The 16,172-nt window shown below is 39.7% G+C and overlaps 1 protein-coding gene across 10 annotated transcripts in view; it reads right to left on the bottom strand.

Annotated features, from left to right (window-relative positions):
• DGKI (diacylglycerol kinase iota) overlaps positions 1 to 16,172 on the bottom strand; it is a 261,990-nt gene that overhangs the window by 144,822 nt on the left and 100,996 nt on the right. For 9 of the 10 annotated variants that reach the window (XR_012074228.1, XM_072964373.1, XM_072964375.1 and 6 more), the window contains 5 exons: positions 15,986 to 16,099; positions 14,373 to 14,510; positions 11,287 to 11,365; positions 2,893 to 2,948; positions 1,979 to 2,041 (listed from right to left, as the gene is read on the bottom strand). Coding sequence is in view for 9 of the 10 variants with exons in the window: in XM_072964373.1 (XP_072820474.1) it covers positions 1,979 to 2,041; positions 2,893 to 2,948; positions 11,287 to 11,365; positions 14,373 to 14,510; positions 15,986 to 16,099 (450 nt within the window). In the remaining variant the exon portion in view is untranslated. The remainder of the gene's footprint in view (positions 1 to 1,978; positions 2,042 to 2,892; positions 2,949 to 11,286; positions 11,366 to 14,372; positions 14,511 to 15,985; positions 16,100 to 16,172) is intronic. The other variant, XM_072964377.1, reaches the window with a different exon arrangement.

The raw sequence follows: 16,172 nt of genomic DNA, 5'->3' as shown, positions 1-16,172 counted from the left end.
GAGGATATAGAGCATCTTAATTGCAAAAACAAAAAACAAAAAAAAGCAAAAACCCAAACCTGATGTGCTGTTATGTTGACATGTTGTTATGTTGTCCTGCCTGCTTTACAGATGAAGAAAATAAACTCTTCTGAAAGCTTAAATGATTTCCCCCAAAGCCACATACCTTAAAGATAAACGTAGGACTGAATCCCAAATATCTAGACTTAGTTTTTTTCCTCCTCATTGAAAAACAAAAAAAGATTACATAGACCAGTCCACCTGGGATATTACATGTACTGGCTGATCTCACATCTTTCCTAGTTTTTTGGCTCCACTGTGGCCTCTCTGCAAGCGTCTTTTAATCCCTGCTCTACAGCCATCCACATATGAGACATTTATCATCAGAAGACGACCAGATGTGGGGGGGGGGGTCTCCAGTGGCTAGGAGACATATAGAGTTTAATTTTTCTTTCTTTTCTAAAGGGAGGTACCGGAGACTGAACCTAGGACCTAGTGCATACTATGCACGTGCTCCACCACTGAGCTATATATACTCTGCCCCCAAAGTTTAGTTTTAATCCAGCTGACTTAAACAGTAAACACCATTCAGTATGGCCTCTGCCCCCCACTTATGGTCTCTCTGGGCAGGTACTGAAATGTTCCTAGTAATGTGAGAAACACTGGAAGAAGAGGGAAAGTTTACTTTTGGCTGGGTTGCAGGGAGCTGAAGAAACAGGGGAAGTTTGATATAATATGACCGCGATTTAAATAACCATCATTTTATCAAAATAAAGATCTTCATAGTTCAAGGGACCATGTGCCTTTCTAGCTTTAAAAACACACAATATTTCAGTTTTCAAGAGTCGTTATAACACAGGACACTTGCTTTTCGTTGGTACTACATGAAAATGAAAACTTCTGAAACTGATGCCAAGGGTTGTTAGTGGTCAAGTCTTTGTTTCACCTGATTTAGAAGATTTGTGTCTCAAATGTGCTTCATTGGTGATTACAAATTTTATCTGTATCCTCTCAGGCTCCTCCGTATTCCTCTGTAAGTCCATTGGTTTAAGGTCATATATTTTCCTCTATTTTTCATGTGTATCTTTTGTCCTATCCCCTCTTGTCGCAAATGCTATTCTTTATTCCATAATAAACTCAAGCATTTGCTATATTCCCCTCCCTTCTTACCCATCTATATATTTTTCTCTGTCTTCCATTTTTCTCTTTACTTACACAAGTATGCAACAAAGTCACATACATTCATTCCTTCTTTTAACTTGCTTACTGCAAGGAAACATTTTGTCTTTCTTAATAATTAATCATATGCTATTGTAAAATATATCTCCTAGGGAAAAGATGACTTCCCATCTCCCATGCCTCCAAGAAGCATGTTCCCAAAATTTGGGATAGAGACCCAGGAAGAAAATAGTGCGTGCATGCACACACTCCACACACACACCCCCCTTGAGAACTGGGACTAGGCTGGAGAGTGAGTGACCACAAAATAATGAAATCAAAGCAGTTTTCTAAAATTGGAGACCCCTCAGACGTCCCGGAAATAGACACTTTTTTTGGTGAGCATCTCTTTCTACTTCAAGACCCAGTTCAACATCATTCTTTTGATGACTTCCTGACTGCACCACGGGTACTTTTCATTTCTCCCTGTGTGCCACCAGTGTGCTACGTAAGTAGCTGAATAACAACATTTATCACATTGTTCTGCAATGAGCTCTGTGCCCTTCCCCACGGCTGAACTCTGAGTTTCTTCAGGAGTGAAGGCAGTCATCTTACTTAACGTCATCCCAAGCAACTAAGGCAGTGACCAATACACAACTAAATGCTCATAAATGTTGGTTGAACAAACTAAACTTAATTCCCTTAAAGTTCTATGCAGCCCACTGATTAATCCAAGTATATAAACTGGTATTTGGGGTTCATGTTGCGGGGGCATCATATCTCCATTTGAATGAGATGAGTCAACACTTTCAATACTTACGACAACTTTAACATGTTTGGATAGATCTCTAGAGCTTCTCTGTAGGAAATCAGAAAAGGCTGCCTGTACCACAAGGAAAAGAAAGAAGAAAATTCTTCATTACATGGTCATGCCAAGTCCTTGCTTCTACATTATAGCTAGGTCCATGGGATTCTAAATTATGCAAAAATATAAAACACGTTTTCCTTTTGCTAAATCCAAAGTAAAATTGTTTGACAGCAGAGGCTGTCAAGTTGAAATCTTTCTCTGTTTTCAAAACGTAACCTATAATAAAATTTAAGCTCGCAGTAGGAGTGAAAAAGTAGATAATTCTAAGGGTCAGTTTGAAGATTTGTCTCCCTTTCCTGACCCCCTTCTTTGTCCATCAGATGATCTTCAACTTGCCACTGAGAGTGTCTTGTTTCACCCCCTTTAATTTTGATGCCCTCTATCCAATGTTTAACCCATACTTTTTAAAGTCAATATTTTGGAAGCCCTGTTTTTTTTTCCCTTTCTGGCCATTCACACCCCAGGATATCCCTGAGTAGGAGGAAAAGGAAAAAGAAGGGAGCCCTTAATCTCATGTACATTTCCATGAAAAACTTCCCATGTTTTGTCAATTTCTTATCCAAATGTCAGTGCATACTGTGAAAACTACATTCTCACCGAGACTTGCTGTGCATCTTTCAGTCTACCCAATTTCCCTATTCTCTAGATTGGCTTTGATGTTTGTTTTTCACAAACTTAAACAAACTTAAGAAACAGATACTTTTATTCTTAAACCAAGACATTAAACAGTAACCATATATAGACCCACAGGTAAACATCTGAGATGTGAGAGTAATTACTAGCATAGTATAGTCAGCATCTTTATTACCATCAGTGAACTAGTATCAAATGATATATAATACTTAGAAAATGAAATATATACTTACCCCTGCATAGAACATTTTATTTCGAAAACGACTGTTGAATTTTTCTGGATTTGCTTCTGTGAAAGGGAAAAAGTAGTTTTGTTACAGAGACCTCATTAAAGGTAGTGAGTTAGATTAGCACCCCTGCTTCCTTTTCCTCCCTCCCCATCCCACAGACCCACCAGCTTCATTATCATTGTCCCCTCAGTTACAGGCAGTTGGCATAGTTGTCCAGTGCTACGAATGTGTAGCCCCAAACTGGCAGCACCAGCATGAAATGAGAGCTTGCTACAATGCCAATTATTAGGCTCTACCCCAAACCTACTGAATTAGAATTTCTGGAGGCTTGGGTCTAGGAATCTGTTTAACAAGCTCTCCAGGTAATTCACATTCACATTAAAAGTTGAGACACTCAGGACCCTATTCAAAATAGACAGCTGGCAGGGATACAAGGCAGGGGTGAGAGAAGAAAATGGGAGGGAGAGAGGGGAAGGGATAATTATTTCCTTTGTCCTCCACAGGACATGGCTTCCATCAACTATGAATGCAGTTTCCAAATGTAAATAAATAAGGGGAATTTGGGTAAAAATGAATGGGGAATTTGCTTTCACATTTTTGTAAAACTCCTAACTGCCATCTGTACTCTTGTTTATGACAGTCTGGAAAAATTATTTGACTTAGTGAAGGTATGTAAGATATGTGAAATATCTATCTATATAGATACATAGAGAAGACCTGCAGAATGGACTCAGGGCATGTGACAGCAAAGACTCAGACAGACGGTTTAATTTTGAGTTTGCTCCTGGATGTTATATAGATTGAGGACCAGAAAAAGATTAAACAAGAATCTGCATCAGAGAAAGTTCACATGGATTCAAGGGATTATAAAATCCCCAAACGAAGTACTATTTCCCTACATTCTTTCTAATAAAATTCCAAGACATTCCAAAGGGACACACGGTAAACGTTTGCCTTCTGCTATTTTTGTCCCATATGTTCACTAATCCCGTCTCAGGACTAGGTCTTTTCTCACTAGACAGCTGACTGGCTGGCTGAAAGTCTCCAAATCCCCACCCTGCTTTTAAATGGGAGTCCTAACAATTGTTGTCTAGATGAAGGAAAGTAGCAAGAGTTCACACAGACTGGACAGATTTAATGCTACAAAATCTCAGGAAACAATCCTGGACAAATGATTATTAGATTAACCTCATGATTATTAGAACATGCTAGCATATGACATGGAAACTAACTACAGGTTTGCAATTTCTTTTAAAAAAGGTAGTATTTTTGTAAATTGACTCTTGAGAACTTTTATTCATTATGGTTTCTGTATTGCAGACCTCTCCTTAGAGATGCACTCTGTCCTACCAGCTAAGTATTCTAACCCTAGAAACAAAATAAAAGGTTATTTTCATAGAATATAGTAAACAAAAAGAAGATAAAAATGATCCTAACTAAGTGCTCTGCCTCCCTGATTCTCACTATCTGTTGGCCCCAGAGTTGACCATTTTTACACTCCAGGCTTTCTTCAGGATAAATTTAGCAGCTGAATGACAAAGTTGTTTTGGTCTTTTTGGACCCAGATCTGGGTAGATACTATTTCCAGGTACATTAACTCTTTCTTGCTTTATTGGAGGCAGAGGCAAAATGAGAGTAACTGTTACTATGAAATTTATCGTATGAACATAGTCCCTAATTTAAAACAAACAAAACCAGATCTAGCTATTGAGAAATTTATAAGGAGAAGTGGAAAATGGGACATACAGTTCTGGCACAGAACTTTTTCAGAGCATCAATGTTCACAGCTCTTAAGTGAATCACATACCAACTACTAATATTTACTTTTTTAAAAAAATAAAATATGGTTTGGAGAATATTCACATCTCTATGGAGTTTTCCTATAAGCCTTGAAGAACTGAAAAAGCTTTTCTTCCTTTAAAGAAATACATTTTTTTTCTCAAAAGATAAAAATTATTCTGTAAGACCAAAGAAGGACAAATAAAATCTGGAAATAAACTGCGTTTTTGGTGTTTTCATTCACACACTTTAAAACAGATGTAATTTAACTAGGTAAAATTCAATGAAATAAGTAAACCTAAAACTAGAGCTCTAACAAGACATCTGAGAGGGGTCAGAAAGATAGAAAATAAAGAGGTAGGGGAGTCATACACATGCTTTGGCCTCGAGGGTAGAAAAGATGTGATGTAAATTGTTACCTCTCTGCTGCTCTAATAACGTAATAGTACATTATACTATTGACTCCCAGATTGAGCCTGCCTTGGCAATTGGACCCTTTTTCCATTTTTATAGCCACCCTATCCCAAGCAGAAATCAGGTTCAGAAACAAAGGTTGGCTGTAGCTAAAAGAGATGTCTGCTAGTGTGTTGGAGCCTTGCCACTCTCTGCAGAAGCCAGGCCATAAGCAACCAAGGGATAGCCTTCAAATACAATACTCAATCGTTCCTCACTGGCCATTCAAAGGATGGGGCCAAATGACTGAATATGTCTATGTGTCTGTATAAGACTTAACATGTCTCTGAGAAAGACCAAGGAATGTAGACCCCAATTATATCAAGAAAATGCGCATAAAGAACTGGGAAAGGTCCAGTAAAAAAGCTGAAGGGCTCTTGTTCCTTAAGGAAGTTGTGTTCGTTCATTGGTATGAGGTAAATCCTGAAGACCATCCTCAAGAAATGCCAATAATACTTAAAGTATCCCAAGACCCCAGGAGTGCAGTACGCATGGCTTCTTGCTGCAGTTCCTAGACGGCCTGTCCTCCTCTTCCACAGGAACAGGGTGTGAGATGGTGAGACCCAAACACTCACTGCCCGTGGCTATGCCATTAACTTATTTACAGTCTGATTGGACACCACCGTTAACTGTATTAGTTTTCTATTCCTGCAAACTTGGCAGCTTAAAACATCCATTGATTGCTTTATAGTTCTCTAGGCCAAGTGTGGACTGGGCCCTCCTAAGTCGTCTGCTTTGGGCCTGAAGAGGCCAACGTCAAGGGGTCAGGAAAGGATTCACTTCCAAGCTCATTCAGGTTGTTGGCAAAACCTATTTCCTTGCAGTCACAGGAATGAAGTTCTTTCTTCTTGCTGGCTGTTGGCTAGGGTTCATTCTCAATTTCTAGAGGTTGCATTCCTCGGCTTGTGGTCCCCTCCACTGTCAAAGTCAGATAATGGTGCATCAAGTCCTTCTCACACTTTGCCTGACTTCTTCTGCCAGAGCTCTCTGTTCAACCTTCTACTTTTGCTTTTAAGGGCTCATGTTACTACATTAGGCCCACTCAGATAATCCAGAATTATCTTCCTATCATAAGGTCGGCTACTTACTAACATCAGCAAAGTCATTTTGCTATGTAAAATAACACAACCAACTATGAAACCAAATGGCAAAGTTCATGGAGACCAAAATCCTACCTACTATGGTCTACCTTCTGGCCCCCCAGGATTCACGTCTTTCACATACGAAAAACACGTTTCTTCCTTCCCCTTCCCAGGTCCCCAAAGGTCTTTTCCCCATTATAGTACTAACTCAAAAGCCAACAATCTCTTCTAAATCTCATTAGCTCAGACTTCCCAGACCTCATCATCTAAATCATCCAAATGATTTGGCTCTGGATGTAATCCTTTTATAACGGTGATGAGGCTCTGGGTATAATCCATTCCATTATTTTAATATGTTCATCCCATCCTTATAGGCAACACAGTAACATATGTGCCATTAGAATGGGATCCTAAATCCTTCTTTTGTCTACAATTGGTCTTGCCTGTTAGGGAGATATTAGTAAATATAAGCTCAACACTATGTTCATAAAAACCAATAAGCAATTTGGACCCCATATAACTCACACATCTTCCATATTCTCTGCGTTGGATACTTGAGACAATCTTAATTTAAGACTTCAGTTATGTATACATAAATGACTCCAAAATCTATGCCTACAGTAACATTGCCAGCTTCAGTTCAAATGGTTTCCATTATAAACATCTTTTCTTCCAACATCATCTCCCAGTAAGGACAAGCATTTTTACCAACATTATCTTCATTTTTCTAACACCATTGCAAAAATCTTTCATTATGTATTAATGGGTAATCTAACCCATCTTTATCACAAATTCATTTGTCCCTCTATATTTTCTTTCCCGTCTGAAATGCCCTCACCCACTTTACTTTTTCTTTATATCATACTCCTTCTTTATCTCCCAGCCATGTTACCTACTACCCTTTCTGGAAATCTTCCCCTGACACCTTCCTCCCGCTAAGAGTCCCCACCAAACTCCTGTATAATTCACTGCCTATACAACCAAACTTACCCTTACTGTATAGTCCCTCCTACTTTTATTTACCTCTTTATAGATGGAGTCTATCCTCCAATTAAACATTCCATTCCTGTAACAAATATTTATTGAGACACCATTGGACTTGGCGCAAGGACGATAAAAATAAATAGGATGTAGTCTTTTGCCCTCATGGAGATTAAAGTAGGGGAGACAGTTCTGATAATGAAAAATAAAATGTCACTTTGTATCTGCCATACAAAGATGTCTATATGATATGAAATGGGGGTCCCACATAAAGGGAATGATCAGAAAAGTTCCAGAGGCAAGTACACTTGAGTCTTAAATGATGAGTAGATGCCACGCTGAGGTTCAAGACAGAAACAAAGGTTACACAGACAGACAACCTTGGACAGTGAGTTTCTCAAGGGTAAACTGTACTTGAGTCTTCCTACCTGGACAATAGCCTCACAGTAAAGGGTCCTTTACAGTAAAGAGGATGATAAAATTCAGCAATCCATTGAAAATAACATCTTTTTAAAGAAATCTGTCAGTTCTCCGTATCAATCATGAAACATTCATAATCCTTGGAAACATGCTGATCTGCATTGTCTCCGTATATTCAGTGAAAACAGTAAATCTTAAATCAAATTTAAATGCTGCCTCCTCTAGAGTTATAATTGTATTTCCTTGACCTTGTAGCATAAGGTTCAAATCCTCTGAATAATAAGTAATTTCAATGAAGCAGTAAAACTTAAGCATCCAATCTCAGACTAAGAAGTTTCGATGTGTTTGATATTCTTCATGGCCAAAAAAAAAAGGCAATCTAAATCACATAGCTGGCAGAGTGAGACCTAGCTTTGCTACCTGATAACCATAATCATTGTTAACATGGCTATGTATTAATAGATTGGAATATTTTCAATGTAATTCCTCAAGCACTGTCATAATGCAATAATGATTAAAGTACTGGGCAAGACTCCAGTCCTATTAAATCTCTAAATTCTGTTCCAAACGATTGCATGTTCCGATATGCAAGCAGCGACAGACAGTTCAGCCATGCGTGGCTCAGCCACTTTGATAAAAATTTTAAAAGCGTCTGTTTTGCAATCAAATGAAGTATACCTTCTTTCTATTCAAATTATTCAAATGCTTGCATTCTTTATATTCAGAGTCAAATTGTTAAGACTATCTTCACTCCTTACTTGATTTTCTACTGGTAATTCTAAAAGTATTTACACAGTAAAGCCACTAATATGCTGTCTCAAAATAAATGTCATTTTCTTTGTCCCCTCTAAAAGAAATAAAGTATCAGTAGTAATGCAAAAGTCTGCATTTGTTCCATGTCAATTTGATGGGTTATTTCACAGCTGCCAAATTTTGCCAAAAAGTATTTCTGCAATTAATTTTTTCAAGATTCTGCCTTAGTGAGATTTATTACCCATTCCATGTAAACGGATTAGCATAATTCTCAATTTAAAGTACTGTATTTTTTTCAATAATACCTTATAGGTTATTCTATGCAAGCTCATTTTTTTTTATAATGGCTCTCATGATGAGGCTTTGAGTCACTCTCCAAGTATGTAATGGCAACTGATACAAGTTTTGCCATGAAGTTGCAATCCCTGAGTGGCTGTATTTGAGAACAGGTTGAAGTCTCCACTATGTGGTACGTGTGGCTTGAGAAAAGTCACTCACTGTCTACTGACAAGAATAAATAAGTCTACCTCTGTTAAAAATGCAGACTTGCTATCTTTTTTTTCTTTCTGCAGATGAACCTGAGCTCTTGACTATCCAGGTAAAAATATGAGAAAAATCCAAATAAACAGAAAATAGTTTTTTTTTTAAATTAGCTTGAATAATTATAACTTTCATCAAATAATAAATTTTTTTCACTTATTGCAAAAAGAACTGACTAACAGATACTGAGAAATTCACAACTCTAGTACAGGCATATCAACCAAATCTGGTCCCAATATTTTGTGGATATTCATTGTGTACCATCTCTATACCCTCTCCATGAACATGGTACTCATTACTCTCCATCCACATCAATCCTCCCTCGTCAGCTCTTCAGTAGCTGTTTTTCTTCAAGGGTCCCAGGCTTACCTGCAGGGCAAATGTTTGCAATTCCTTCTCCCATTGCAGGAAAGCCCTTACACTAAGTCTCAGCAATAAAGTATTCAAAGATGAGTGCCTGGCATCTTTTCACTATTTTACAATCACACAGATGCAAAACTATGGATACAGAGATATACCACAATAATTTGCATATTCCTCTCTAAAATGAAATCGTCTCATAGTTTAAAAGGAAAGGAAAAAGCTCTTTCCCACCAGAATTCTCTTCTAAACCTGGTCTTTTCACCTGGATGTCCCTCTCTGCTGCCCTCTCACCATGAGGCATAGAAGTTTCACCACAGTACGAGGAAATGCATCCTTAGGACAACTTTCAGATGAATTAAATGAAACACTGGGCTCCCATGAATGAGCTCATTGTTGGCCCCTTACTCATGCAGGCCTCCTTTCAGACCAAGATGTCTAATTTTGGAGATTCATGCATTAGTGATAATTGTACTACTTTACAAGTATTGTTAAGTAACCTAAAGATTTATTTTATTAGGAAGCCAGATCCAAAGTCTCCTAGAGAATATGAGGGGAAAATTGGGGTAAGAAATGGAGAAAGAAATCTCCGTTTACTTCCTCAAATTAACTCTCCTTAAACACAGGAAGGGCAACAGATTGTAAGTATAGGACCCTCTGAATATCGCACCTCCAAGAACTGTCCAGGGCAGGGGGGTGGGGAATGTGGTGGTGCTTCTGATTTGGGTATTTGATATTTGTGGTTCTGTTATCAACCAACCTTTCTATGTGATTTTCTGGCTAATTAGGGAAAACCATGACTCTCTCTTCAATCATATTGCTTTTATTTGGCACAGCATTTGACCCTCAAATCCTCATAAAACCAGGAATGCCAAGTCTACCAAAATTGCTGAATTCCATAAGAGAATTACAGTTTTACACTTCACTTTCATTTTGTCTTGTAACAGCCTTCATCTTATGGCTCCACTCTTAACTCTTAAAATCATAGTTTTCTCTTGCATTACTACTGGAGTCTGAACAGTTGTACTCCGATTTCAAATTCTGTGAGTTAAAACCACATAGGCTCCTGCAGAATCTGGGGCGGGGGGAACGTACAACAGTCGCTGCTTTATGACTTTTATCTCACAAATTACTTGCTAACCTATAGCCAAGCGTTCTTTTGGTTACATATTATCACATCCACAAGGGGCGAGTTACAGGCATACTCACAGATGTCTAGTACAGTTATATTAATAAGAGAGTTGAGAGAGAGAGATGAGGAGAGACCAAGAGAGCAGGAGACCAAGGCTTCAAAGCATAAGCCAAAACCCTACACTTTCTCAGCTCTGAATGGCATAAGAAAATTTTGATGAAATATCTAACCCACATGTCATTATTTCATCTTATTTCTCTTTCAAAAATTGTTTTGCTCCCCCAGTCTTGACTCCATCTCTTCTAGGACTTGGAACGACCACCAGGCTCATTCATACCGTCTCGTGCAGGGGAGAGTCCCAGCACCTTCATGCCTAGTCCAATCACACCATGCCCTTTTCTTCCCACCTAAACCACCCACAGTCCCTCCATTGTTCTAAGGTGCCTGTTGTCTCTCTCACGCACATACGGAAGGACTTTTATGTTTTGCTACCAGATTTCAATGGCTCTGGTTATAAAGTTATGAACTTTAAAAACTGGTGGTTTGAGAAGCTGTGAGTATCCTACTGCCTTTAACGAAAGACTCTCTCTTTATCACTTCTTAGGAGTTCACTGGCCTCCAAGTTTCTAGTCAGATCTAAAGATTAGCAGTCCCAACACCTGGCACAACATCTGGTCCTGTCCTCCATCATCTCTGAGACCCTGAACAGCTAGGTCTCAGGGTACTGCCTGTAGTAAGTTCCCATCTTGGCCAGCTCCCAGGGTCACCATGAAGGTTAAAATAAAACAACACTGAAGCACACTGTCAACACGTAAGCGATGTGCAAACAAAAGGGAACATGCAAACACCTGCTGGAAACTTCCTCCCTGGGAGATGGAAATGGGACGTTGTCCTCACCTCTGGATTCATGGAACTCCAATGTGACGTGGGCATCAAATCCAAGGCTGAAGTAATTATTGAAAACATTCAGAGGAAGCTGCAATGATGAACAAAGGTAGAGCTAAAGTTGTGCATAACCAGGCAAGAAGAGAAAAATAAAACTTAAAGCCAGACACCTGTCTCGGGGGCAAGTCCTGGGAGAAAGATCAGACATGACTCAAGGTAGGGCTGTCTATGTAGAAGGAACAAGGGATTTTTGAATTAATTTTTCAGTGAAAGCTCAACTCAAATGATACTCCCAAGAATTTTAAGTAGTTTAGGAAACAAAGGATAGAAAAACAAATACAAATTATTAAATGAGAGCCATTCTTGCGGATGCTGTAATAAGAGAACTGACTTAAGCTGAGGGATGCACTTTTGTTAACAGTTACACAGAGTGATTCACTAAGCGAAAAGAGAAAGTAAATTCAATTCGAAGCATCGTGTCTAAACTTCTTAATCAGTGGATGCACTTTTCTTCAAGAATTTACGTTCAGTATATTAATACTACAACTTAAAATGAGTAAGTTAACTTGTTTACCCTTCACTTATTTTCAAAAACTATAAATTTTTTACCAAAGTCACATAAGCAATAAGTCAGTTATTCTCAACCCAGAAGAAAAAGAAAAATAAACATATGTGTGTCTGTGTATTTTTCAGTATGAAGATTCCTATTTAGTCTATCAAATCTTATGTCTTTAATATGACTGTGAAATTCGCAGGCACAGACACAGACACACGCTAACTTAAGCTTTCCTCCCCAGGGTCCTCTAGGTCTTGGGCTGTTGCTGCTACAAGCTGAGCAAAGGAAAGAACAGAGTCTGTAGCCTAAAGTCCTGCATTAAAACTACAAAATTAACAGGATTTTCAGGCTTGGGTGCAACATTAGAACAATTAGAAAAACATATGGAAAATGCTAGAAGGCAAATGGTGGCCCTTTCACTTTTCCTTCTGCAACTCAGAATGGAAGACAAACACTAAAGTAAATAGAGAGGTAAACTGATCTCAGCCTGGATAATGTTTCCAGATAATTATCAGGTTTCCCCTCCAGACAGAAATGCACCTCTCTTCTATCAGAAATAAGTGTTTAAGCCTCCAGGTTTCAAAAGTAAGTTCATTGCAGGGCTTCATATGCCCCTTGATCAGTAAGATTTTTCTGCTGGACTAGAGTGAGGCTCTTGCCCCGTTGAGAGAAAAATGAAATGAGAGGAAGAGTCGGAGGGAGAGCGGGAGAGATATTAACAGAGAGAGCAAGAAATCGGATTGCCTGGGTGTCTGCTGGGAATAAAGGATGAACCCTTCCGTGGAAGGCTGAGTCAGAGCATGTAATGATTCAGAGGCCACATCTGCCCTTAGAAGTGGTGACAACTAACCGGAGAATAGGCAGCTAAGCGCATAGAGCGATGCCAAAACCACGTCTCACTCTCCTGGCTGCAAATTTGAGAATGTCCAGTTCCCGCACTTAAACAGAACACCAGCCCTTAGTAATGACAGCAAGGGCGGGAGATCCTGCCAAAAGCACAGATACGTTCATTTCTACCATTTATGTTCTTTTGGCTGCAGTCCTAACCCATGTCCCAGCAGCCACTGAGAGCTATGGGGAACATCTGGTCACCATCCTCTAAATAACGTCACAATCTAGTCTGTTATTAAGTTCTTATTCATATTTTCCAGGAAAAATTGCCCCAATTTCCTACATGTCTCTCAAAAATCCATTTTCAAAGCCCTTTAATTATCTGGATTAATGTTCCCTGGTTCCACCAAGAAGTCTTTTCCATTCCTTAAGCTGTTGGGAAGAGAATTATAGATTTCTGTTGAGGGCCTAAGCATTCCAAGTTTCGTGGGGACGGGACCTTAAAATTTCCATATGGTACAGTTCTTTGTACGTTAGCTATTTTCTATTCCATTTCTGTCAGTCAAAAACATCAGAAAGACATCTTACATCCCAAGATGATACCTGTTTGAACAACACTGTGATGTTATGAACTCAAGATCAATTGAGCAATCATGATATCTACTAGAAAACTTACAATTTCTCAATTAAAGTTTAGGTTAAAAAAAAAACAACCTGGTGATAAGACAAAACATGTCTGAACCAATTTTAGCCAAATAAGAAACTTGAACATCTTTCAGAATTGGTCAGGATCATGGTACTAATAAATTAATGCGCATTCGTTTGATATAAAATGACACTGGGTTTTAAAGCTGAAACAATTAGGAAATCTTGGCCTCCATCAACGGCATAATCCAACGTAGCAGGGATGTTGTTTAAAGCACAGATGGTTGGACCTTAACCCTGCATCTACTTAATCAGAATCCCTGGGGATGGAGCCTTGTGATCTGTGTTTTCGGAAGGCACCCCCGGAGATTCTTATGCAACATAAGTTTGAAAACACTGCCATAGAAGTGGAAAGCAATATGAAGCAAGCAGCTGCTTTGCAACCTATCGCAGTTATCTGAAACTGAGGCCAGCACGTAAAGCCAAATGCTCCTAGGAAGCTCCACACGAGCATCAGTACAACTCTGTCCCTTGGTCTGTCTAGGTTTAAATAAAAGTTTAATCACTAGAGGAAAACACGAAGTCACATAATTATTCAGGCATTTTCGCATCCCAGCCGAGGGATGAAACTGGCTTAGTTCATGCTTCTTAAACATCAGAGATATTTGATATCAGACCATTAATCGCAGAAGGTTATCTTTCTATTGAAAGACCACATGCCTGATTCTTCAGACCATATGGTTTTTCTTAATCTTCTCGTAGGGTAAGAGTTTGCAATGAATTTGAAAGATTAGAAAATCAATATGTATCTTTCTGGTGTGGAAGCTGAGGACCCAGAACAGCTCTCTGTGCTGTGGAAGCAGATAGGAAATCTTGGTCTTTAGAAGTCTAAGGGCAGGATCTTTGGGTCGTGTCATACTCATAGTCCTAATAGCCATAAACTCAAACACGACCCTGTTACCTCACAGGAAGGAATCAGCACATGACCCTCTAGCCAGGAATGTATTTCCTGCCGCTCAGGCAGATATCCCAGGGTTCCTTTCTGCTGAAGAAAGAGCTCTCTAACCTTACATACGCCATCTTCAAGTTCTTCTGGGGGCAAGTCTGGGTTTCTTTCCACGTGGAGGTTCCAGCGATCTAGCTGTACAATTGTCCCATCTTCTACTTGGCAAAGGATCTTAGAAACAGGTTCATCAGTGTAGCCCTAAGGGATTAAAGAAAAAACACACACATTGCCATCGGGAGTAGCGAACAGTATGGCCAAGGGGACTTCGTGCAAGGCAGAGCCCTTCTGCTACGGCTCTCTGTTTATTTTGCAATTAGCAAGGCTGGAAGAGTAAACTGTTTTCCTCTAGGTACTTAGATTTTTAAGACAAGAGTCACAAGTAATGTGCACAGAAATACTAACCCTAGCTGGTCTGAGCTGAAGAATTGCTTTAGCCAGGACCGAGAACCAGTTGTCGCCAGTAGGCATCTGAGGGCCAAGCTGGATGGCTATTTTCATCAGAGTGAAAACAGGTCTCCCCAGGCTCCCCCACTAGAGAAATTTGACGGATACAAAGAACAAGTGTGTGTGGAAAAGGGGGAAAAGAATCAAGGTGGCATCTGACAGACAATTTCTTCCTTTGACATTCCATTTCACTCACCTCTCCCTAACTTTGTAGTGAAACACCATTCCTTCTGTGACCTCAGGCAAGTCTGACTGAGGAACAGCCCTGGTAGGGAGCTACTTACTCCTTGAGCACACGTTACAGACAGTGTGATTACTAAGGATAAGCAAGTCACTGATGTGGATAAGAGGAATTCATACGATAATACATTAGCTGCTTTATATAAACATATTTCTTATTTACGCAACATACACTTCACACACACACACAAAAAAGGCCTGTGGGAGGCTAATTCACCCAAAATAAACAACTGCTAATATCTGAACATAAGTGTCACCTATGGGACGTTAATTCATCCAAAAGCCAAGTTAATATCTGCTAATATCTGAAGATAATTTTCATGGAGCACAGCCCAGGTAATGGTCTCTTATGAGCAGATAAAAAGCTCGCATGACAGCAAATGTTAGCATATTGTGTCTTCTTACTTTGTTAGTACTGTAAAAATAGCAGTAATAATACTGTAGAAATAATGATGGTGATGATGAAACAACTGGCAGTGCAGGTAAACTCCCTTCGGTACGTTTGCCTGAAGTTGGCTCCATGGTGAAAAGGACAGTTGGCTACCTGCACGGCCAAAACCATGACGACACTGTCCAGGAAAACCAAATGCTCAAACAAAGCCATAACTCTTCTGAAGTAAGGACTCTAAGTCTGCACCACCTTCGAGAGTCTGGCCAGGGCTGAGCCTCAGGAGCAATTCAAGTCTCTGTGACTGTTTAACATGAGGATTTGAGGCCAACCCACCCTCTGAGTTTTAGTGGATACCTCAAAAAGCCCCAGGCCTGTGTACTAACCCCCATTTTTTCCCCCTAAATCTTTCCCTTCTTCTCTAGCTGACTATAAGTTCAAACTGAAGAAGTTACCAGATCAAACCATGGTTCACAGGGACCTTGACTCTCAACTTCAACTTTTTTCTTGGACAACAGTGGCATATTCCTCTTCCATTAAATCACCTGAGGATTTGGGGAACCCTGTTTCTTGATGACATGCCCCTGAGAGCAGCTCTTACCCCTCCCCAGTTGAGAGTTCGAGCCAGGTCGTTGCCGGTCCCCAGAGGAAGGACCCCGACGGGAGGCTGAGGGCTCAGCTGCAGCTCGTCCAGAATGGAAAGGATCCAGCCCACCTACAGGCATTGTGGGGGCCAGAAGAGATATGAGACAGACAGATAAGTTACAAAGAAGACAACCTGAGAAGAA

Source organism: Vicugna pacos, chromosome 7 (genome assembly GCF_048564905.1).
Source record: "Vicugna pacos chromosome 7, VicPac4, whole genome shotgun sequence".
Taxonomy (NCBI): Eukaryota; Metazoa; Chordata; class Mammalia; order Artiodactyla; family Camelidae; genus Vicugna; species Vicugna pacos.
This window is presented reverse-complemented; position numbering and strand designations above follow the sequence as displayed.